This window comes from Nomascus leucogenys, chromosome 18 (assembly GCF_006542625.1).
Source record: "Nomascus leucogenys isolate Asia chromosome 18, Asia_NLE_v1, whole genome shotgun sequence".
NCBI lineage: Eukaryota > Metazoa > Chordata > Mammalia > Primates > Hylobatidae > Nomascus > Nomascus leucogenys.
Window position 1 is genome coordinate 98,137,229 of NC_044398.1, and position 25,462 is coordinate 98,162,690.

At 49.8% G+C, this 25,462-nt stretch overlaps 1 protein-coding gene across 1 annotated transcript in view; it reads right to left on the reverse strand.

Annotated features, from left to right (window-relative positions):
* SEC14L5 (SEC14 like lipid binding 5) overlaps positions 1–17,654 on the reverse strand; it is a 57,833-nt gene extending 40,179 nt beyond the window's left edge. The window contains exons 1-2 of the mRNA XM_030797957.1: positions 17,386–17,654; positions 16,548–16,661 (exon numbers count right to left, since the gene is read on the reverse strand). Coding sequence (XP_030653817.1) covers positions 16,548–16,610 — 63 coding nt within the window. The 5' untranslated portion in view covers positions 16,611–16,661; positions 17,386–17,654. The remainder of the gene's footprint in view (positions 1–16,547; positions 16,662–17,385) is intronic.
* Positions 17,655–25,462: the final 7,808 nt, after the last annotated feature.

Genomic DNA, 25,462 nt, shown 5'->3' on the forward strand with positions numbered 1-25,462 from the left:
GTTTAAGTCACTTGCCCATAGTCACACAGCTTGTGAGGGATCAAGCTGCGACTTGACCCCCTTGCAGTCAGACCATGGGGTTGGTGCATTGCGTTGCTTCTAGAACCAAACAGTGCCTTCATCTCTGAAGGACAACCCAACACTCAAGACGCTTCCACACAGGACGGAAGCCTGGTTCATACCCTCAGTTCATGCTCAACCCAGTTCTGATCCTCCCTCTGCCCTTGTTCCTCAGACAGTCCCCCATGTATTTGAAAATGTGTTTGTCTCCCCAGCTTGACCATGGGGACCTCTGAGGGTCCAGCCTCTTTGCCTGGAGATCCCCTTCCTGCATCTGACTTGGAGAAGATATTAAAATACACTGGCTGAGGTGGGGTGAAGTGGCTCACACCTGTAATCCTGGCAGGAGGATGGTTTGAGCCCAGGAGTTCGAGACCAGCCTGGGCAAAATAGTGAGACCTCATCTCTACATAAAATAAGAAAATTAACCAGGTGCAGTGGCTCACGCCTGTAATCCCAGCACTTTGGGAGGCCAAGGCGGGCAGATCATGAGGTCAAGCGATCGAGACCACCCTGCCTAATGCGAAGAAACCCGTCTCTACTAAAAATACAAAAAATTAGGCGAGCGTGGCTGTGGGCGCCTGTAGTCCCAGCTACTCAGGAGGCTGAGGCAGGAAAATGGCCTGAACCCTGGAGGCGGAGCTTGCAGTGAGCCAAGATTGCACCACTTCACTACAGCCTGGGCGACAGAGCGAGACTCCGTCTCAAAAATAAATACATAAACATTTTTTAAAAAGAAAATTACCCAAGTTTGGTGGCACGTACCTGTAGTACCAGCTACTCAGGTGGCTGAGGCAGGAGAATTGCTTGAGCATAGAAGATCAAGGCTGCAGTGAGCTATGATTATGCCACTGCACTCCAGCCTCGGTGGCAGAGCAAGATCTTGTTTCTTTAAAAAATAAAATAAAGGCCGTGCACGGTGGCTCATACCTATCATCCCAGCACTTTGGGAGGCCGAGGCAGGTGGATCACTTGAGGCCAGGAGTTCAAGAAAAGCCTGGACAACATGGTGAAACCCTGTCTCTACTAAAAATACAAAAAATTAGCCAGGCGTGGTGGCACGCACCTGTAATCCCAGCTACTCGGGAGGCTGAGGCACGAGAATTGCTTGAACCTGAGAGAAGGAGGCGGCAGTGAGCCGAGATCATGCCACTATACTCCAGCCTGGGCGACAGAAACTCCAAGTCAACAATAATAATAATAATAATAATAAATAAATAAATAAATAAGCAAAATAAAAACACTGGCTGAATAAAATTCAAACACCTGCCAAGTGGAGAGGGACCTTACCTAGAAGGAACCAGGGAGCCCCGGAAGGTTATAGAGCACCTCTCTTTGTAGGATGGTTGTGAGGCCTTCACAGGTCCTGGGCCCTACCCATGTCAATCACATCACACATATTAAAATGCACCCACTTTCCGTAATTTACATATACATGAGCTCATCACAGTTGAGGTCCAGATGACAGCGTGGCATGAAATTGCCCTTGGTAGGCATTTAATTCAACATGTGTTCATTTTAACTCTGCAGGTTTCTTTCTCTTTTCTTTTCTTTTTTTTTTTTTTTTTTGAGATGGAGTCTCTTTCGCCTAGGCTGGAGTGCAACGGCAGGATCTCGGCTCACTGCAACCTCCGCCTCCTGGGTTCAAACGATTCTCCTGCCTCAGCCTCCCAAGTACCTGGGATTACAGGCACCCACCACCACGCCCAACTAATTTTTGTATTTTTACTAGAGACGGCGTTTCACCATGTTGGCCAGTCTGGTCTCGAACTCCTGACCTCAAGTGATCTGCCTGTCTCAGCCTCCCAAAGTGCTGGGATTACAGGCGTGAGCCACTGCGCCTGGGCCTGCAAGTTTCTTTCTGTATTCTGGAATTATTACGTTTATTTTCTTTCCTTGTTAGACATTGCTGTGACCCTTGAGAAACTGTGGGCTGTGGGCACCCTGCCCTGGGAGAGGCTCTGGCAGAGACCAAACAGGCCCCAGCCCCTGTTCCTTTGGTACTTCCCAGGGTCCTACAGGATCAAACAGCTCACGGGACCTTTCTGTGTTGGAAACCAGCTCACACCACTAGTTTTGCCCCTGCCTAAGAGCCTCAGCTGCCGGCTCCTGTCCCTACAGTTGGCTTGACCACCCACGAATGAGACCTGAGCCTCTCCCTGCTAAACAAACACATAGTTTGGTGCTCTCAGGGTCACAAGGCCACAGAAGGATTCGGTTACAGCCCTTCTGCCAGGTGGCTGGAGAGGACATCCAAGCCTCCTGCTCAGTAAAGGAGATGTCCCAAAGCCCAGAGCCCACAGCTGCAGGGCCACAGTGGGGCAGGCAGGGACCAGGCAGGGCTGCCTCTTACGGGTCCCCATCCTGCAAAATCCATATTGAAACAGTTAGCATGTGGAGATGGCAGGCTGGAGCTAAATAGCCCTGAATTCCCACCCAGACTTGCCCAGTTCCAGGCTGGGTAACCCCTCTTGCATTTGTAAAGTGCAATAATCATAGAACCTCCCAACTAGCACTCAGGTGGGCCTGTTTTATTCCTTCATGCATCACAACTGCTGAAACAGGGTCATCAGCCGCTGACATCCCTGAATTTGCAGTGCTTTTCAAAATGCCTAGCACACAGTCGACACTCAATAGACATTTACAGGGTGAATGAATGAACAACAGCACAGCATCGCCCTTAAGAGAGTGGGCTCTGGGGTCCAGATTGGGATCTCTGCTCTGCCTCTCATCAGCTGCGTGAAAAAATCATCAAGCTCTCAGTTCCTTAATTCGTTTATGTGTAAAAGGGGGAGTAAGAAAAGTGGCTACCTTGCTACTTGTCAGAGGAATAAAGGAGTCAGCTCATGTAACGAGCTTAGAGCAGTGCCTGGCACATGGTTCATTCTGCATTACCATTTGTTAAGTAAATTTAAATTTTAAAAATGAGTGAGATTCTGTAAAGTACAAAAAGCTATTTCTGCTAATCACTTGACAGATGATCCCTCCTCCCCTCCTTCCTTCCTTCCTGCTCTTCCTCATTCAAATTCAAAGGAAACTGGAATGCCACTTACCCCAAAACGTCCAGTAAGAATGCAGAAAGAATATCCAAACTGCACCAGCATCTTCCAGCGCAATGCTCTCCCTTCCCTTTTCTATTCTGCAGGCCTGATTTGGGGCCCTGGCCACTACGCAGCCACTGAGTAAGGTGCCCCCATCCCCTGTCATATGCTTCAGGAGTCTCCCTATCAACCCCTTTTCTTCCCCCTGGAAGTCTAGGGGACCACAGCACAGATGTGATATCAATCTACCCACCTCCGCCAACTCTTTTTTAAAAAATTGAAATATGGGTATCTACCCAAAGGAAAAGAAGTCATTATGTGAAAAAGACACATACACATGTATGTTTATAGCAGCACAATTCACAATCGCAAAAATATGGAGCCAACCTAAACGCCCATCAACCAATGAGTGGATTTAAAACACGTGGTATATATACACCATGGAATACTACTCAGCCATAAAAAGGAACAAAATAATGTCTTTTTTTTTTTTTTTTTTTGAGACAGAGTCTATCTAGCTCTGTCGCCTGGGCTGGAGTGCAGTGGCGCGATCTCGACTCACTGCAAGCTCCGCCTCCCAGGTTCACGCCATTCTCCTGCCTCAGCCTCCCAAGTAGCTGGGACTACAGGCGCCCGCCGCCAGGCCCAGCTAATTTTTTTGTACTTTTAGCAGAGACGGGGTTTCACCGTGTTAGCCAGGATGGTCTTGATCTCCTGACCTGTGATCCGCCCGCCTCGGCCTCCCAAAGTGCTGGGATTACAGGCGTGACAAAGTAATGTCTTTTGCAGCAACTTGGATGGAGCTGGAGGTCATTATTCTAAATGAAGTAACTCAGGAACGGAAAACCAAATATCATATCTTCTCACTTATAAGTGAGAGCTAAGATGTGAGGATGCAAGCTGGGCACGGTAGCTCACACCTCTAATCCCAGGACTTTGGGAGGCTGAGGTGGGCAGATTACTTGAGGACAGGAGATTGAGACCAGCCTGGCCAACATGGTGAAACCCCGTATTTACTAAAAATACAAAAATTAGCCAGGCATGGTGGCACACACCTGTAATCCCAGCTACTCAGGAGGCTGAGGCAGGAGAATCACTTGAATCCAGGAGGCAGAGGTTGCAGTGAGCCGAGATCACACCACTGCATTCCAGCCTGGGTGACAGAGTGAGACTCCATCTCAATATATATATATATATACATATATATATATATGTGTGTGTGTATATATATATATATGTGTATATATATGTGTGTATATATATGTGTGCATATATGTATATATATGTATATATATGAGGATGCAAAGGTGTAAGAATGATATAATGGACTTTGGGGACTTGGGAGGGGAAGACTGGGAGGGGCGTGAGGAATAAAAGACTACACATTGGGTACAGTGTACACTGCTTGTGTGACAGGTGCACTAAAATCTCAGAAATCACCACTAAAGACCTTATCCATGTAAAAAAAAAAAGCTGTACCCCAAAAACTGTTTAGATAAAAATAAATTTTAAAAAATTATAATATAATTATCATATCATATAACTCACCCTTTTTAAGTATGCAGGTCAGGCCAGGCATGGTGGCTCACCCTGTAATCCCAGCACTTTGGGAGGTGGAGGTGGGAGAATCGCTTGAGCCCAGGCATTCAAGACCAGCCTGGGCAACATAGCAAGACCTCATCTCTAAAAATAAAAATAAAAAACTAGCCAGGCATGATGGTGCGTGCCTGTGGTCCCAGCTACTCAGGAGGCTGGGGCGGGAGGATGGCTTGAGATTGCAATGAGCTATGATCCTGCCACTGCACTCCAGCCTGGGTAAGAGAGACCCTGTCTCAAAAAATAAAATATAAAGTATGCAGTCCAGTGTGTTTTATTCAGTACATTCATGAACTTAAAACCATCACCAATACCTAATCCAGAATATTTTTATCAGCTTCAAAAGAAGCCCTGTATCCTTCAGAAGTCACCCCCATCTCCGCCCCCTCCCCTGTCACCCCAGTCCTAGACAACCACTCATCCGACTCGTCTACTTTCTGTGTCTAGGTATTCCCTTCTCTGGATAGTTCCAAGAAATGAAGTCATATAATGCCTGGTGAGGTGGCTCACGCCTGTAATCCCAGCACTTTGGGAGGCCTCAGCGGGCAGATCACCTGAGGTCAGGAGTTCAAGACCAGCCTGGTCAACATGGCGAAACCCCATCTCTACTAAAAATACAAAACATTAGCTGGGCATGGTGGCGTGCACCTGTAGTCCCAGCTACTCAGGAGGCTGAGGCACAACAGTCGTTTGAACTCGGGAGGTGGAGGTTGCAGTGAGCCGAGATTGCCTCACTGCATTCCAGGCTGGACAACAGAGCAAGGCTCTGTCTCAAAAAAAAAAAAAAAAAAGAGAGAGAGAAAGAAAGAAATCACATAAGACGTGGCCTTCTGCCTCTGACCTCTCTCACTCAGCACAATGTTTTCAGCCCATCTGTGTTGCATCATGCATCAGTGCTTCCTTCCTTTTTACTTCTGAAGACTGTGCCATGGGGTAGACCCCCCAACTTTTAGTAGGGGTGCTCAAGTAGAGCTTGCTGAATGAGTCATCAGCCACCCAATGGCAGCAGTGTCACCCAGCTGATGAAGGGAAGTGGGCCTGGCAGAACCAAGCTGACATTGTTCCAGCAGTCCTGAGATGACTGTTGCAGACAATCCATCATTACAGCTGTGCCCAGATGGCCCTGGAGCTGAAAAGCCACTGCTCATCCCAGCAAAGCCAGCCTGGGACACACATGAGATGGAGACACAGGGTCAGAACAGCCTCTGCAGCCAGGGCACCTGGACTCAATGAGAGGACAAGGGCGGGGCGTGGGGGAGTGGCAGAGACCCAGCACAGGGTCGACATGTGACCCCACCTCTGCCACTTGACAGCTGGATGTTCTCAAAGCAACCTCTCTGAGGCTCAGTTTTTCTCAGAAAAAAAGAGGAAAAGGATGCTGAGTCAGTTGGGCCTGTTTTATTCCTTCACACATCACAACTGCTGAAGTAGCATCATCAGCCCCTGACATCCCTGAAATTGCAGTGCTTTGCAAAAATGACTAGCACATAATCAACACTCAATAGACATTTACAGGGTGAATGAATGAACAACAGCACAGCACTGCCATTAAGAGGGTGGGCTCTGGAGTTGCTGCAACAATTAAAGGACAATGCCAGGTACCACACAGTTGATTTTTTCTTAATGGACAAGAGCAAACCAATGGAGACTTGAAACAGATATTTGTACACAAATGTTCACAGCAGCATCATTTATACAATGATCAAAAGGTGGAAACCACCCACGTGTCCATCAACAGAAGAATAGATAAATGAAAGTTGATGGAGTCATACAATGACGTATTCTTCAGCTTTAAAGAGGAGTGAGGCACCTGGCACCTGCCACGACACGGCTGAACCTGGAAGACATTGTGTCCAGTGAAATGAGCCAGAGACAAAAGGACAACTATTGTGTGATTCCTCTTCTATGAGGTAGCTAGAGTGGTCAAATTTGCAGAGACAGAAAATAGAATACTGGTTAATAGGAGCAGTGAGGAGCAGGGAGTGGAGAGTTAGTGTTTCATGGGTACAGAGTCCGGTTGGGGATGATGAAAGGGTTCTGGAGATGGACAGTGGGGACAGTTACACAATAATGCGAATGTACTTATGCCACTGAACTGTACACTTAACATGCTTAAAATGGGAAGTTTTATGTTACATGTATTTCATCACAATAAAAAAATATAGAGTGAGGCCAGGTGCAGTGGCTCACACCTATAATCCCAGCACACGGGGAGGCCAAGGCAAGAGGATCACTTGAAGCCGGGAGTTTGAGACCAGCCTTGGCAACACAACAAAACCCCTATCTCTACAAAATATTTTAAAATTAGCCAGGTTCGGTGGCACCTATAGTCCCAGCTACTCAGGTGGCTGAGGTGGGAGAATCGCTTGAACCCAGGAGGTTGAGGCTGCAGTGAGCTATAATTTCACCACTGCACTCCAGCCTGGGCAATTAAAAAAAAAAAAAAAAAAAGAATAAGCCACCTCCTAGATGGTCTACAGCCCTATGAGAAGCATTTGTCATGGTTTGGAATAGGACATTATGTCTGTGTTTGTTTGTTTATAGTCTCAATGCCACCGTCTCTATGTAGGTTTCATTTACCACTGAATTCCCTGGTGCCTTGTACAACACCTGGGACATTGTAGATGTTCAGCCGATATTTCTCAAATAAATGAAAGGGGGAAGGAATGAGTGAATGGCCAGGTGCAAGGGAAATAAAATAGGAAAATAGAACCATCTTTCTATATATCCCTGGCAGATTAATTCACATAAGTACCGGCCTCCCTAGTCTCAGAGTGAGTGGACCTACGTCTACACTCCCAGGGGACGTCAGCAGGTGCGCCGCAGCCCCAAGCCCTACCTTCAGAGAGCTAGGTTCTGGAAGACACTTACTGGGCAGGTGAATAAATGAGTAACTCCCCCTCAGTTGTCAGAACAGGGTTTATCCACAGGGATTAAACAATGAATCAGCCATGAACAACAAAGCTGGAGAGGCGGAGTTTTGCCTGTTTGCTGTTGTTGTTGTTATTGTTGTTTGTTTTTGAGACAGGGTCTTGCTTTGTCACCCAGGCTGGAGTGCAGTGGCAAGATCACGGCTCACTGCAGCCTCGACCTCCTGGGCTCCACTGATCCTCCTGCCTCAGCCTCCCAAGTAGCTGGAAATACAGGCACACACCACCATGCCCAGTTCATATTTTAATTTTTTGTAGAGACAAGGTCTCACCATGTTGCCCAGGCTGGTCTCAAACTCCTAGGCTCAAACAACCCTCCTGCCTTAGCATCCCAAAGTGCTAAGATTATAGGCATAAGCCACCGCCTCCGGCCAGTTTTGCCTGTTTTTAACAAGTTCCCTATCCCATGGCTGCAACACGACCAAAGTCAGCTAGTTCTTTTTTTTTTTTTTTTTTTTTTTTTTTTTTTTTTTGGCTCCTTCACCAGGCTGGAGGGCAGTGGCGCAATCTCGGCTCTGCATCTTCCGCCTTCCGGTTCAAGCGATTCTCCTGCCTCAGCCTCCTGAGCAGCTGGGACTACAGGCGTGTACCATCATGCCCAGCTAATTTTTGTAGTTTTAGAAGAGACGGGGTTTCACCATGTTGGCCAGGCTGGTCTTGAACTCCTGACCTCATGATCCACCTGCCTCGGCCTCCCAAAGTGCTGGGATTACAGGCGTGAGCCACCGCACCCGGCCAGGTCTAGTTCTTACTGGTTCCTGCTTCTGCACACTTGGATGTACCTTTGGGCTGGGAAGCCGTGTCCCCTCCCGATGAAGACTCACCCTCAGAACGCCTGGCCTCTCCAGCACTGGGAAAACGTCAGCCGGTGCCACCCATGTGTGCACAAACCCACTGCAGAGTCTCACCCACGTGTCAGGAGCGGGGCCCAGGGACTCCTAGGATCAGCTGGTGCCCCTGATGGCTCCGGGAGGGCGGATGACTTAGCGAGGCCGTCCCAGAGCAGCTTGACATTTACCTGGTATGTCAGGATCTTGCGCAGAGGGTAAACGCTATTTTAAATTTTCCAAGTGTCTCAGGAATGCCTCCAGACCTCCAACGCCTCTGCTTCCTGGCCCCTGACGACGCTGCCAGCCACTTTCTAACTTGCACTGGGGTCCAATTAAGCTAGTTCACTTCTTTGAGAGACAAGTTCCGCCCCATTGGCCTTTGCATAGGCTAAACCCTGCCTAGCACCCCCCACCTCCCCACTCCCTGCTTCCCCACAGCTCTCAGCCTGGCTGGCTCAAATGACCCTCCTATGGCCTCCAGTGGGTCCTTCTTTGTGTTCCTACAATGCCCTGTTCTTCCCCATGACGAATGGTTATACATGGCATTTGTCTGTCACCCCCTCCCCCAGTAGACTATACTGGGGGCTGCATAAGGGCAGGAACCACATCAAAAGAACCAGATGGGCCAGGTGCAGTGGCTCACGCCTGTAATCCCAACACTTTGAGAGACAGTCAGTTCACTTGAGCCCAGCAGTTCAAGACCAGCCTGGGCAAAGTGGTAAAAACCCGTCTCTACAAAAGATACAAACATTAGCCTGGTGTGGTTGTGCATGCCAGTACTCCCAGCTACTTGGGAGGGTGAGGTGGGACAATCGCTTGAGCCTGCAAGGTCGAGGCTGCAGTGAGCTGTGATCGTGCCACTGCACCCCAGCCTGGGTGACAACCTGAGACCTGTCTCAAAAAAAAAAAAGAAAAGAAAAAGAACCAGAGAAGACAGACACAGCCTTGTCTTCCTGGAGCTTCCCTTAATGAAAAATAGCCATATAAACAAGGAAACAAGGAAACAAATGAACAGAATAACAATGCATTTCAAAAAGTACTCGATCAGGCCGGGCACAGTGGCTCACACCTGTAATCCCAGCACTTTGGGAGGCCAAGGTGGGTGGATCACCTGAGGTCAGGAGCTCAAGACCAGCCTGACCAACGTGGTGAAACCCCATCTCTGCTAAAATCGAAAATTAGCCGAGCATGGTGGCAGGTGCCTGTAATCCCATCTACCTGGGAAGCTAAGGCAGGAGAATCGCTTGAACCTGGGAGGCAGAGGTTGCCGTTCGCCAGATGGCACCATTTCATTCCAGCCTGGGCAACAGAGCAAGACTCTGTCTCAAAAAAAAAAAGTACTAGATCAGTGCACATTTGAGCCTCTGACATTGGAGAAAAAAAGAAGTACTAGGAATCCACCCAGCACAGGCTTCGGTACACAGCAGAAGCTCAAAAAATATTTGTGGAATGCACACATGCATGAATGCATAAATAAATGCACACAGAAATGAATGCATGAGGGCCTTACACTTATTTCAGGGCCCTCTGAAATCAGAAGACAGCTTTGCAGGGCGGTGGATCACCTCTGTGCTCCCAGCCCAAATCAGAGCAGCATTCAAGGTAGAAAACATTGCTTGCCTTAATCTGTTAGCAACAGGATCAGATGACGGACTCCAGGGAGCTATAATTTAAACTCATTTAAATAAGGCCCCTGCTGCTTTGTTAAAACTACATCCATAACAGCGAATCCAACTGTAACTGCTTTTGGCCTAAGCCACCATAATTTACCTTCACAGGGGGCTTGTTATTAATAACACTTTGGCTAAATTACAAGCTGTTTATCAATACAACAAGGCCAGGTCTTTAAATATTTTAATACTTAATTGCTGAAGGACTGAACCTCACCTCCATAACCCTTCCTCCACAGGAAAAGCCTTTTGCTTGGGAAGTTCTGCTCCTCCAAGCCATCTTTCTTATTTAGGTTTGTAAAACAGAGGTGACCTGAAGCTACTGGGCTTTGGGGCCCCACAGGAACACCTGGGCAGTGGCTGGACAAAAGGGGACCAGGTCATTCCTAAAGCCACAGTACTGCTGCTGGTACACAAATGTTTATGGAAAGCCAAGGCCAGGTACAGTGGCTCACATCTGTAATCCCAGCACTTTGGGAGACCAAGGCAGGAGGATGGCTTGAGCCCAGGAATTTCGGACTAGCATGGGCAACATAGGGAGAGCTCACCTCTACAAAAATATTTTTTAAAATTAGCCAGGTGCGGCCGGGTGCTGTGGCTCACACCTGTAACCCTAACACTTTGGGAGGCCAGGGCAGGTGGATCACCTGAGGTCGGGAGTCCGAGACCAGCCTGACCAATACGGAGAAACCCCGTCTCTGCTAAAAATACAAAATTAGCCTGGCATGGTGGTGCATGCCTGTAATCCCAGCTACTCGGGAGGCTGAGGTAGGAGAATTGCTTGAACCCGGGAGGCAGAGGTTTCAGTGAGCTGAGATCGAACCACTGCACTCCAGCCTGGGCAACAAGAGCGAAACTTTGTCTAAAAAAAAAAAATTAGCCAGGTGTGGTGGTGAACACCTGTGGTGTCAGTTATTTAGAAGGCTGAGGTGGGAGAATCACTTGACCCCCAGGAGGTCAAGGCTGCAGTGAGCCATGATTGCACCACCGCACTCCAGCTTGAGTAACAGAGCAAGCCCCTGTCTCAAAAAAGAAATAAAATAAAATAAAATAGAGAGGGAGAAAGGGAAGAGAAGGGGAGGGGAGGGGAGGGGAGGGGATGGGAAGGGAGGGGAAGGGAGGGGAAGGGAGGGGAAGGGGAAGGGAGGGGAGGGGTGATGGAAGGAAAGAAAGAAAGGAAGGAAGGAAGGAGGCCAGGTGTGGTCATGCCTGTAATCGCAGCACTTTGGGAGACCGAGGTGGGTGGATCACCTGAGGTCAGGAGTTGGAGACCAGCTTGGCCAACATGGTGAAACCCTGTCTCTACTAAAAATACAAAAATCAGCTGGGCATGGTGGTGGGCACCCGTAATCCCAGCTACTCAGGAGACTGAGGTGGGAGAATCTCTTGACCCTGGAGGTGGAAATTTCAGTGAGCCAAGATTGCAGCACTGCACTGTAGCCTGGGCGACAGAGCAACAGTCTGTCAAAAAAAAAAGGAAAGAAAGAAAGTCAGAGCCAGAATCCGGAAAGTCTGGCTGTGAGCTCTGGCTGTGGGGTCAGATTCCCCGAGTTCAAATCCCAGCTGTGAAATGTATCCCCTAAAATAGATATGTTGAAGTCCTAAGCCCTGGTACCTCTGAATGTGACCTCATTTGGAGAACGGGTCTTTACAAGTAATCAAGTTAAAGCGAGGCCCACCCACACCGTGAACTCAGGCTTCCGGCCTCCAGAACAGTGAGGCAATGAACTTATGTTGTTCTAAGTCACCCGGTTTGTGGCTCCGTGGGATCATAAACACTGGTCACTGAGGGGCAGTCTCCTGGACCTTAATGAGCCCAGTTTCCTCTTCTGCTACAGATCAGGCTGCTATAATTGATCTGGCTCTGAGCTGGCCTAAAGGGCTGGCCACAGGTAGCGTTGCATAAACACTCCCCGACTTGGCAGGTGTGCCAGGGGCCAGGGCCTGTAGGCTTGGGCTGTGTTCTCCCTTGCAGGGTCCCGAAGGGCTAAAGGCATCCTGATGGTAACTGCCTCTGCTGGAACCACGCACTTGGCCCAGACGCCACCTCAGTAACTTCAGTTCCTCCATCCAGCTCTGAAAAATGGTAGAGCTCGTAGTTGGGATGTAAATTCTGGGGCCGAACTGCCTGAAGTTGAGTCCCCACCTGCTACGTGTTTGCTTTGGAGCCTTGGATAAGCCTCTCCTTAGTCTCCTCCTCTGTCGAATGGGCCGCCCACAGAACTCATCTCATGGGGTGGCTATGAGGAATTAATAAGTGAATAGACTCAGAACAGTGTCTGGGGCCGGGCGCAGTGGCTCATGCCTGTAATCCCAGCATTTTGGGAGGCTGAGTCGGGTGATTACCTGAGGTTAGGAGTTCAAGACCAGCCTGGCCAATATAATGAAACGCTGACTCTACTAAAAATACAAAAATTTAGCTGGGCATGGTGGCGGGCACTTGTAGTCCCAGCTACTCAGGGGGCTGAAGCAGGAGAATCACTTGAACCCAGAAGGCGGAGGTTGTAGTCAGCCAAGATCATGCCACTGCACTCCAACCTAAGATGACAGAGCGAGCGAGACTCCGTCTTAAAAAAAATAGTTGGGAGGAGGAGATATCCCCTAGAATCCTTCCCTTTAGAAGCAAAATTTGTGGGAAGGGATCTGCAGAGAAATCTCCATTTATTTGACTAGATAAATTTTTGAAGTGAGAGTATTAATTTTTAAAAATTTTTAAAGCCAGGTCTAGAAAGGTTACCTCAAAGCACAATTTTGTAATCAATTACTCAAGCCCAATTTCAGTCATTTGTGTCATTGTCAGTGGACTTTTGAAGAAGCCAGGGGCATTTTGATTCTGAAGTCAGTTTTGTTAAACAGAAAAACTGAAAGGCCAGCTTTTCTGCTCACTCGGATGCAGTGAAAATAGCTGAGTTCATCTGAAACTTCCCCGGCATCTGACCCAATCTGAGGGCAAGTGTTTAACTGAGAAACAAAGACGAACATTAAGCATAGAAAACCCCTTTTGTGCCTCCACAGTGTGCAAGTTATGTTGAGTTATGCAGCTATTTTGGGGACAATAATGTTTTGTAAACAGTCGGCAAAGTGGCTTTGTTGGCAGTGTTGCTGTGGCTTGGGACCATTTCACAGACAAGAACTGTATGGAAGATAGAATGACATGGTTATGGCAGTCCCTTTGAAAAATACAAATGACTTAAATTAAGGCAGGTACAGATAAGGAAGATGATGATTATTATTATTATTATTATTATATTATTATTTTGAGACAGAGTTTCACTCTTCCCCCAGGCTGGAGTGCAATGGCACGATCTCGGCTCCCTGCCATCTCCGCCTCCGGGGTTTAAGTGATTCTCCTGTCTCAGCCTCCTGAATAGCTGGGATGACAGGTGCTTGCCACCACGCCCAGTTACTTCTTATATTTTTAGTAGAGACGAGGTTTCACCACTTTGGCCAAGCTGGTCTCAAACTCCTGAGCTGAGGTGGTCCGCCCGCCTTGGCCTCCCAAAGTGTTGGGATTACAGGCATGAGCCACCGTACTTGGCCCCAGATAATAAAGATTTGAAACCCTTTTTTTCACTCTACCCACAGGTGTCAGCACCTAGAGACTCAACAGCAAAGGGAGTAAATGGAGCCCTGCCTTCATTTGTGGAACATGAAGCTTACACAATAAGTTTAACATACCCAATAAAGGCAATGCAAGTACGTTACTGGTCCTATTCATATAGTTTTTCTGTTGTTTTTGTTTTCTTTTTTCTTTTCTTTTCTTTTTTTTCTTTTTTTTTTTTTTGAGACAGAATCTTGCTCTATTGCCCAGGCTCGAGGGCAGGACTGTGTGTCCAGTCCTGTCTTATTCTATGAATAAGCGCCCAGCCCCCATTTTCTTTATTTGTGAAATGGGGATGACTATATACGCCTCATAAGGTTGTCATGAAGATGAAAATGATTGTGTGTGTGTGTGTGTGTCTGTTTGCCTCCCACAGGGCCCAGTCCTACCAAGTGACAATAAGTGGTCGATAAACATAAATAATCACCCTTAATTTAAGGCTCTATAGGATGGAAAACCATCGACTGCATGTGCTTAATAAATTCCAACTTAATTTGTCATGTTTAGGGTTCTCAAAAGTATTTACAATCATTGCACTTGAAAATAAGCCATGCCCATGAATGTAGCACTTAAGGCTATACGAATAGGGGTCGGATGCAGTGGGTCACCCCTGTAATCCCAGCACTTTGGGAGGCTGAGGCTGGTGGATCACTTGATGTCAGGAGTTTGAGACCAGCGTGGCCAACATGATGAAACCCCGTCTCTACTAAAAATACAAAAATTACCAGGGAGTGGTGGTGTGCATCTGTAATCTCAGCTACTCAGGAGGCTGAGGCAAGAGAATGGCTTGAACCTGGGAGGCAGAGGTTGAAGTGAGCCAAGATGACGCCACTGCACTCCAGTCTGGGCAATAGAGTGAGACTCAGTCTCGAAAAAATAAAAGAAAATGGGGCTCAGAAAAGTTCAGCAACTTTTGTTGTTGTTGTTTTTGAGACAGAGTCTTGCTCTGTCACCCATGCTGGAGTGTCGCAGCACAATCTCGGCTCTCTGCAACCTCCACCTCCTGGGTTCAAGAGATTCTCCTGCTTCAGCCTCCCAAGGAGCTGGGAATACAGGTGCGTGCCACCAAGCCCGGCTAATTTTTTTTGTATTTTTAGTAGAGTTGGGGTTTCACCGTGTTAGACAGGATTGTCTCGATCTCCTGACCGTGTGATCCACCCGCCTCGGCCTCCCAAAGTGCTGGGATTACAGGCGTGTGAGCCGCCGCACCCGGCTTAAGTTCAGCAACTATCTGAAAACATACAACCAGGGCATGACAGAGCACAGCAGAACCATAAAGCATCTGAATTCACATGCCTGGATCTCTTCACCATCCCCTGGTGTTCCACTCCCATTACACAGAAGCAAAGTCACACAGCCACTTGCAAAAACAGTAATGATCATAGCTGGATCTCACTGAGCATTTGATCTGCATCAGCCCTGTACCGGGAACTTTATACACATTGATTCATTTAATCCACAGCATGACACCAGATTTGGAAGCGAGGAGATTCCCATTTTGCTGATGGGGAGTGGAGGTTCATGGAGGTGAAGTGACTTGCCCCACAGTCACTCAGCTAGTCAATCGGGGAGCTGGAATATGACCCTAAGCCAGTTCCTGACTCTTTACTGTCCTAGAACCTTCTGCCTGTAAAAGCACAACGTATGTGGATGATTTTGGTGATGCTTTTAAATCCTCTGTGTGACAATAAACACATACGCATGTAGATTCATAGAATAAGACAGGACTGGACACACAGACACACACAGCCACCAAGAGATATGAAAGTCCCTGGATAGAAGGCTGGGGTTAAGCAGTCAGTGCTGGGGTGGGACAGACGGGGGTGGATGATAATGTTTCTTACACTTTCAATACATTAATTTACAAGACTTTGGTGTAATAACAGCGACAGCATATTTTGTGAGCTCTTACTGTATGCCTGGCACACAGCCAGGAGCACCAATAATTATCTCATTTACTCCTCCCCACAACCTCGTAGCATTGTCCCCGTGTTACTGAGCAGGGAAGTGAAGCGCTGAGAGGCAGAGGGATGGAGCCAAGAAGGAATTCCACGTCCACCTATCTCCAGCTCCTGCCCCCAGGGTGCAAAGACCAGTGATCCTGGGGGCCAAGGATCTGGCAGCCAATTCTAGGCCTCCAGATGACTTGCTGCACAACACACAGTACATCACAAAGCAAACCTACCCACTCATTCTCTCTCTCATCCCGGTGTCAGCTTCCTTGGAGGGGAGGAAGGGGGGTCTGTGAGCAGAAGGAGGGCTCTGTGGTCAAATGTGAGGTTCTAGAGTCTCCTCTGTGGGGATCTGAGCCCTGACTCCACATCTGCGTAGATACAGAACTTCGTGTCATCCCTTCACCTGTCAAAGCCTCAGTTTCATGGAGGTGAAATGGGAATAATAACAGCTATTGGGTATTGGAAGAAGCATCATCTGTTAAGACAGTGCTGTAAACATTCAATGGACAGCTGTTGTCATTATCACCACCATTCCATTTATCACTATGATATGCCATTATATGAAACGACAGCAGTGGCTTGGCCTCTGATACCTTTGTTTTCTATCAGGAGAGTCTAAAGTAAGGGAGCAGGTCAGCTTCAACAAGGAGAAGGAAGAAAGACTTTGTGTTTTGGTCACTGGGCAGAGGATAGGATGGTCAGACAGAGGGGTCACTGGTTAGAATAAACCCACCAGGTCAGCTGAGTAGCTCACTAATTCCTTCTGATCCGGGAGTCTAAGGAGCTCCGTCTTCCTCCCGCCATAGCTGATCTCACGTCCCTCCAACTGTCACGTGGGGGGCCCAAGAATGAGGAGTCACTCACCGCCATGACCAGCTCAAACGGGTACTTGTAGACTCGGACAGGAGACTGGTATCTCTGCACCATGTTCACGCTGGAGCACCAATGGAGGTCACCAGGCAGGGTTGTGCACGGAGCCTGGGGCAAGGGGTGACTGGTGAGGTTGCAGCTCTCACCTCTGGAAGCAGGGACACCACCCACCAAGTGTAAGGGGCAGCCCTTGGCCCCACCCACACAGCTCCCCAGCCTTCAAATTGAGAAGGCTGATATTACCCCCAAATTACTCCAGGCCAAGCCCCAACAGCTTCCCTGTCATTAGCCATGGCCCCAGACCACGCTCAGCCTTCCAAGAGCAGTCAGCACCCCCGAAATTTCCTCTACCCCCACCCCTTTACACTGAGGGCCCCCAGAAGCCTCCCTGCCACCCACACAGACACACACACATTTGCAATTCTTACACTCCCACGGTTCTCTTCACGCATGCACCCCACAGCTTGCCACAGACTTGCTGGCCTACAGCCCACCCCCAAGTCTCCTTGCGCCTGCCCTCCCATTTTCCTCCCAGACACCCTGACATACACACACAGCCTTCACCACATTTCACAGGCACTGTCTCTACCACACACATGCACACACGCAGGTTTCCCTCCCACACAGGACTGCTTTTGCACACGCCTCCAACTTTGCACACACACCCAGCTCCCTGCAACACGCACCTGCCCAACTCCACGCACACAATTCCCCTGGTGTGCACAGACGTGCGCACACGCACACACACCCGTGCGCACATGCACACACACGTACACACACGTAGAGGCACTCGCACACGCATGCACACGCAGGTCCCCGCAGCTTTGCTCACCCTCGCCCTCCGGAGTCTTCGGGAATGCAACTAGGGGAAGTGCCCTGGAAGCCCGCCTGGCTCGGGAGCTGAGCGCTTACGGGCTCCCGCGCCCGCCTGTCCCAGAGCGCAGCGCCTGAGGCGGGGCCCGATCGCGGCTCGCTAGCCTGGGGCGTCCCGCCTTGAACACCCTGCGGCCAGGACAGCAGTGGAAGGCCGGATGGGCGGGAGCGAGACCTGCCGGGCCGAGAGAGCTCCAGGACCCGGGACAGCGAAGATCCCGGCCTGGCCCCGCCCACGTCCCTGGCCATGGCCCCGCCCAGGTTGGCCCTGCCCCCTAACTGGTCCCGCCCCACTCTGGCCCCGCCCCAGGCGAACTCCCCTCTGGTTCTAGCCCCGCCCCCTGTTTTACATGTTTCTTGCTTGACCACGCCCTCAGCCCAGTCCTTTCTCCAGACTGGTCACACCTCAGGAAGTCCCCTCCCCCTTCACTGGCCCCGCCCTCCAAGGTCCTCAGCCTCGGGAATAGTCGGCCGCAGGACGACCCCGCGCTAATCTAGCTCTGCCTCCAAGCGGACCCTGAGTCGAGGCCGACCCGCCCCGGACCCTGCGTCCGGCAGACAGTTAGTACTGTTTACATTTGTAGATAAGCACAGTTTACGCTTGTAGATAAGCACAGTTTACGCTTTTCTCGCTCAGATTAACCTCGCCCTCGTCCCGCTGCACTTGGGTTTGACTGGCTTCTCCACCTGTCCCCGCCCCACGCCCCGCGCATGCACCTGCGCCCACTCTGCACATCTTCCCAGAGCGCCTGCTGGGGGTCAGCCCTGCCCAGGCGCTGGAGAGCCGCCGGTGAGCCACACGGACTAATCCCTGCCCTCGTGGAGTTTATATTACGGTGGGGAGACAGGCACTCAATAAATAAGGCAAATATATGATGTGTGAGGTGGTGAAAAACTCTAACGAGAGAAAAATAAGCAAAAAAGGGGCTCAAGGAGCCAGCGGAGAGAAAGGACAATTTAAAACAGGTAAGAGGCCGGGCGCGATGTCTCACGCCTGTAATCCGAACACTTTAGGAGGCCGAAGAGGGAGGATCACTTGAACCCAGGAGTTGGAGACCAACCTGGGTAACATAGCAAGACCCTATTTCTTTTTGTTTGTTTGTTTGTTTTGTTTTTGAGACGGAGTGTCGCTGTCGCCCAGGCTGGAGTGCAGTGGCACGATGTCGGCTCACTGCAGGCTCCGTCCCCCGGGGTTCACGCCATTCTCCTGCCTCAGCCTCCCGAGTAGCTGGGACAACAGGCGCCCGCCACCACGCCCGGCTAATTTTTTTGTATTTTTTGTAGAGACGGGGTTTCACTGTGTTAGCCAGGATGGTCTCGATTTCCTGACCTCGTGATCCGCCCGCCTCGGCCTCCCACAGTGCTGGGATTACAGGCATGAGCCACCGCGCCCAGCCTCAAGACCCTATTTCTACAAAAAAAAAATTTTTTTAATTTAGGCCGGGCGCGGTGGCTCACACCTGTAATCCCAGCCCATTGAGAGGCCATGGCGGGCAGATCAACTGAGGTCAGGAGTTCGAGACCAGCATGGCCAATATGAGGAAAGCCCATCTCTACTAAAATACAAAATTAGTCGGGCATGGTGGCATATGCCTGTAATCCCAGCTACTCAGGAGGCTGAGGCAGGAGAATCGCTTGAATCAAGGAGGCGGAGGTTGCAGTGAGCCGAGACTGCGCCATTGCACTCCAGCCTGGGCAAGAAGAACAAAACTCCGTCGCAAAAAGAAAAAAAAGATTAGCCAGGCATGTTGGCACGTGCCTGTGGTCCCAGCTACTCCAGAGGCTGAGGCAGGAGGATCCCTTGAGCCCAGAAGTTCGAAGCTGCAGTGAGCTGTTACCTGGCCACTGCACTCCAGCCTGGGCAACAAAGCAAGACTCTGTCTCAAAATAAATAAATAAATAAATAAATAAATAAATAAATAAATACATACATAAATAAATAAATAAAACAGGGAGTAAGGAGGCCTCCCTTGGGAGAGTGACATTTGTCCATCACCCTCATTTTAACTCACACTTAACCGCTTTCAGCCCTCCCAGGACTCCTGGGGGACCAGCCTTGCTCCCAGAGGTCCTGCCTTGCTACTCCTCATCTGTTTAGCCTACAAGAGCCAAGAAGTTGGCTCTGGACAGCGCTGTCACCCATGTGTTCACTCATTCAACATTTACTGAGCACCTACTACATGCCAGCGTGGGGTGAATTCACCCCTTCATGCAGGGGAAGTCAGAGGTGGCCAGGGAGATGGACAACCCCTGATCTATTTCAAGTATGTCACTGCACCCCGTGAAAACCACCTCTCTTCCCTTCCTAGCCTGCATCACATTCTAATATTGCATTTATTCGTTTTATCTATCTGTGGGTTCCTGGCGGTCTCTCTCAGGAGACTGTGAGCTCCCTGAGGGCAGGGGCCGTGGCTGCCTTATTCACCTGCCCGCATGTTGGCAAGGATCTTACTGGGGACCTGGCAGGCAGGCAGCAGGTGCCCAGCACACTCTTGGCTAACGTAATCAAGGGTGCAAATGGGACACAAAGTTCCCATCCCTGTCGCAAGGTGGCAGCAAATGATAGCGCATGGCTCCTGGAGTAAAAATGATAGCGCGTGGCTGCTGCAGTAACACAAGGGTGAGCAGTTGGTCGACGTGGGATCCGGGAATGACTCTCCTAACCCGGGCTCCTCCAGGAAATGCCCAGCTCTGCGCAGCCATTGCCACAGAGCAAAGTGAACGTTAACACCGTTAGCTGCTGTTACCACCACAAAAGGCGTTAAGTCCGCTTCTCCTGCTGCCCAACATTGAGGGAGGACAATGACTCTGCGTGGGAAACAGAGGTGTCACAGCCCTGCGGGTACAGAGAGCTCAAAGTGGAAACTGGGGCCTGGAGGGGAGTGAGAACCCCACTCCCTCCTCCTCCAGCCCCAGAGAAGGGAATTAATATCGCCACCAACACCCACTCCAGCTTTTTTTGGATTTTGGTGGTGTTTTTTCAGAGGGAGTATTGCTCTGTTGCCCAAGCTGGAGTGCAGTGGCGCAATCTCGGCTCACTACAACCTCCGCCTCCCAGGTTCAAGCGATTCTCCTGCCTCAGCCTCCCGAGTAGCTGGGATTACAGGCGCTTGCCACCACTCCAGGCTAATTTTTGTATTTTCAGTAGAGACGGAGTTTCATCAAGTTGGCCAGGCTGGCCTCAAACTCCTGACCTCAGGTGATCCACCTGCCTCAGCCACCCAAAGTGCTGGGATGACAGACATGAGCCACCACGCCTGGCTCAGTTGCCCGTTATTACTGTTCTACTAATTATTCCTACCACTAATTGACACTCCATTGGGGCTTACTATACCTAGCACCATTCTAAAGCTTTACAAACACGAACGCGTTTAATCCTCAAAGCAACCCCAGAGCAATGAGATGCTTGGAATGTGGTAGAGCTGGTGGTTGCACAACGTTGCAAATGCACATGCCACTGAATTGGGGCCACAGTATTAAAATGGTTAATTTTCTGTTACATGGCTTTCATCTCAATTAAAAGCCCATATACAGTCAAAACTATTTTAATCCTCATTTTACAGGTAAGGAAACTAAGGCACAAGGCACGGAGAGACTGAATAACCTGCCAAAGGCCATACAGCTAGTAAGGAACTCAAACCCAGGACTCTGGTTCTCCAGTGACTTCTTCTCCCAGAGCTGCAGCTGATGCTCTCGGAAGGTGTGATTTCCAAGCCCTGAACTGCAAGATCTCCAGCCGCCCTGGCTCCAGGACAAGAAGGCGCCGCAAGGATAGGCTGATTCCCCAGGGGTACTGGGCATGAACTCAGTCCCAGGGCAGGATCTTTAGCCTCTATCTGCTGCTTCCCACCTGGCCTGCAAGAATGACCCAGCCAAAGCTGCCTTATGAGGAGGTGGGTTTTGGGCACCCCAGAAACCACCCCATGTCTCTGAATGTCTTCCCAGCAGATGGGCCACTGCCAGAGAAGATTCAACCATTAGTGATGCTTTTGTTTGAGTAAAACTCTGGACCCAATCCAAAGGCAGATGTTCCTGGAAGGCATCCTGCTGGGAATGTCCTGAGTGGAATGGCTCAGTGTGACATTAAGAATGGGGGTTAAGACCCTGGAATACATAAGGGGCCCTGGGATGGCTCTAAAGCTGGAGAAGATGCAGCAAGCAGGGTACATCTGTGGCAAAATGGTCCAGGCACAGTGCTTCATGCCTGTAATCCCAACAGTTTGGGAGGCTGAGGCAGGCGGATCACCTGAGGTCAGGAGTTCGAGACCAGCCTGGCCAACATGGCAAAAACCTGTCTCTACTGAAAATGAAAAAATTAGCCAGGCATCATAGCGCATGCCTGTGATCCCAGCTACTCGGGAAGCTGAGGCAGGAGAATCACTTGAACCTGGGAGGCAGAGGGTGCAGTGAGCTGAGATCACACCACTGCACTCCAGCCTGGGCAACAGAGTGAGACTCCATCTCAAAAAAAAAAGAAAGAAAGAAAAAAAATGGGCTGGGCACGATGGCTCATGCCATAATCTCAGCACTTTGGGAGGCCGAGGTGGGCAGATCACCTGAGGTTGGGAGTTCGAGACCAGCCTGATCAACATGAAGAAACCTCGTCCCTACTAAAAATACAAAATTAGCTGGGTGTGGTGATGCATGCCTGAAATCCCAGCTACTGGGGAGGCTGAGGCAGGAGAATCGCTTGAACCCGGGAGGCAGAGATTGCGGTGAGCCGAGATCACGCCATTGCACTCCAGCCTGGGCAACAAGAGCGAAACTGCATCTCAAAAAAAAAAAAAAAAAGCACATAACACAAAAGTTACCATTTTAACCATTTCTTAGTGTGGTGCATGCCTATAATCCCAGCTACTCAGGAGGCTGAGGCAGGAGAATCGCTTGAACCTGGGAGGTGGAGGTTGCAGTGAGCCAAGATCGTGTCATTGCACTCCAGCCTGGGTGACAGAGCAAGACTCTATCTCAAAAAAAAAAAAAAAAAAAAAAAATGCGCATAACACAAAAGTTACCATTTTAACCATTTCTTAGTGTACAATTCTCTGGCTTTTGGTATATTCACAAGATGCACGGACAGCCAGCACCACTTTCTAGTTTTGGAACATTTTCATCACCCCAAAAGGAAACTCATACCCATGAAGCTGTCACTCCTCCTTCCTCCCTTCCCGCATCCCCTGGAAACCATTCCTCTGCTTATCTGCTTCCTGGGGGACATCTCATTCATCCCGGGTGGCCTCTACGTTGTGTTGTTTCTTGCACCTTCTCGAAGCAGAGCCCTGAGGCGTCCTGGATTTGGGAATCTCCAGGGCTATCAGGATGGTTGGCAGGGCTGTTGTGTACAGGTGTATAGGTTGTAAGCTGCGCAACTCTGTGGAGCAGCCCTGGTCATGGGAGCAGCTTTGACTGAGCAGAGGCTGAGTCTGAGGCAGTCTGACCCAGGGCGCTGCACAGCCAGGACCCACCCACCTTGACCCCCAGCCGGGCACCCAAGTCCATTCACTTCACAAAGACTTCTGGGCTCCACCAAGTGCTGCGAGAAGCCCAAAGGAGAGAATGGCACACAGTGGGAGGAGGGTGGCCCAGGGGATGGGAGGGGTGGCCCTGTGGGAGGGGTCGGGTAACCGGGCACTTGGGGTGGGTACAGGAGTCAGACCAACCTGGATGTGCGTTCTGACCCTGCCACCCCCCAGCTTTGTTGCCTCAATGTCCCCTCCTTTTTTTTTTTTTTTTTTTTTTTGAGACGGAGTCTCATTCTGCCACCCAGGCTGGAGTGCAGTGGTGCAATCTCAGCTCGCTGCAACCTCCGCCTCCCAGGTTCACACCATTCTCCTGCCTCAGCCTCCCAAGTAGCTGGGACTATAGGCACCTGCCAACACGCCTGGCTAATTTTTTGTATTTTTAGTAAAGACGGGGTTTCACTGTGTTAGCCAGGATGGTCTTGATCTCCTGACCTTGTGATCCACCCGCCTCGGCCTCCCAAAGTGCTGGGATTACAAGTGTGAGCCACCGCGCCCGGCCAATGTCCCCTCCTTTTAATATGGGGTAACATGGGCTGCGCACAGCGGCTCACGCCTGTAATCCCAGCACTTGGGGAGGCTGAGGTGGGTGGATCACCTGAGGTCGGGAGTTTGAGACCAGCCTGGCCAACATGGCAAAACCCATCTCTACTAAAAATACAGAAATTAGCTGGCATGGTGGCGCACGCCTGTAATCCCAGCTACTCGGGAGGCTGAGGCAGGAGAATTGCTTGAACCCGGGAGGCGGAGGTTGCAGTGAGCTGAGATCATACCACTGCACTCCAGCGTGGGCAATAGAGTGAGACTCCATCTCAAAAAAAAAAAAAAAGTAGGGGGTAACATGGAAAATTATTCAGCATTAGAGAGGAATAAAGCGCCCACAAGCGCTACAACTTGGATGAACCTGAAGGACATTATGCTGAACGGGCAAGAACTGAGTGATTCCACGTCTGAGTCACCTAGAGGAGCCCAATCCACAGGGACAGAAAGAAGAACGGTGGGGGTTAGGGGCTGGGGGGAGGGGCATGGGGAGTTAATTAATGGACACAGAGTTTGGGTTTTAGAAGATTAAAAGAGTTCTGGGCTGGGCACAGTGGCTCACGCCTGTAATCCCAGCACTTTGGGAGGCCGAGGCAGACGGATCACGAGGTCAGGACTTTGAGAACAGGCTGGCCAACATAGGGAAACCCCGTTTCTACTAAAAATAGAAAAATTAGCCCGTCATGGTGACACGCACCTGTACTCCCAGATACTCGGAAGGCTGAGGCAGGAGAATCGCTTGAACCCAGGAGGCAGAGGTTATGGTGAGCCAAGATTGCACCACTGCACTCCAGCCTGGGCAACAGAGCGCGACTCTCAAAAAAAAAAAAAAAAAAAAAGAGTCCTGGAGATGGATGGTGTGATGGTTCCACAACAATGTGAATGCCACTGAAATGCACACTGAAAAATGATTAATTAAGATGGGCAACGTTTTATATATATCTTACTGCAATAAAAAAATAACATGAGCTGGTCTGAGTGCAGTGGTATTTACAACTAATTGTCACAACCCGTTGCAGATGTCTTTGTTTCATTTTGTTTTGTTATGTTTCGTTTTCTCCACTCCCACTGCTTCACCTGATTAGCCTTTTTTTAAAAAATCACATTGAGGCCAGGCACAGTGACTCACTCCTATAATCTCAGCACTTTGGTAGGCCTAGGTGGGCAGATCATCTGAGGTCTGGAGTTTGAGACCAGCCTGGACAACATGGCAAGACCCTGTCTCTACAAAAAAATACAAAAATTAACCAGGCGTCGTGGCAGGCCCCTATAATCCCAGCTACTTGGAAGGCTGAGGTATGAGAATCGCTTGAACCTGGAGGCAGAGGTGGCAATGAGCCGAGATTGCACCACTGCACTTCAGCTTGGGTGACAAAGTGAAACACCGTCTCAAAAAAAATATCACATTGGAAACTTTTTTTTCTTAATGGGGTTAACCATAGTGTTATCCTGAAGGCTGATGGAAATTGCATGAGGAAAAGTAATTGCACAGGGACCACCAGAGGACCTGGGTAAATGTTTGTAACTGTGAGGGTTCAGAAGGAGGGGCATCTCCCACGGGACTTTAGGGTGAGGGGGAGTGGGGACTTGACGTTGGACGTTTGAGGTGGTGACCAACACAGTATAGGAAGATGATAACTCTGCTTTTTGGAGATACAGAATTCATTTATTTAAAGTGTGCAATTCAGCTGGGTCTGGTGGCTCATCTCTATCATCCCCGAACTTTAGGAGGCCAAGCCAGGAGGATCGCTTGAGGCCAGAAGTTCCAGGCTGCAGTGAGCAACGATCACACCACTGCACTCCAGCCTGAGCAGTACAGCAAGACCCTTGGCCGGACACAGGGTATCACACCTGTAATCTCAGCCCTTAGAGAGGCCAAGGAGAAAGGATCAGTTTAGCCCAGGAGTTCAAAACCAGCCTGGGCAAAATAGTAAGGCTCCCGTCTCTACAAAAAACGCTAAGGGCAGGTGAGGTGGCTCA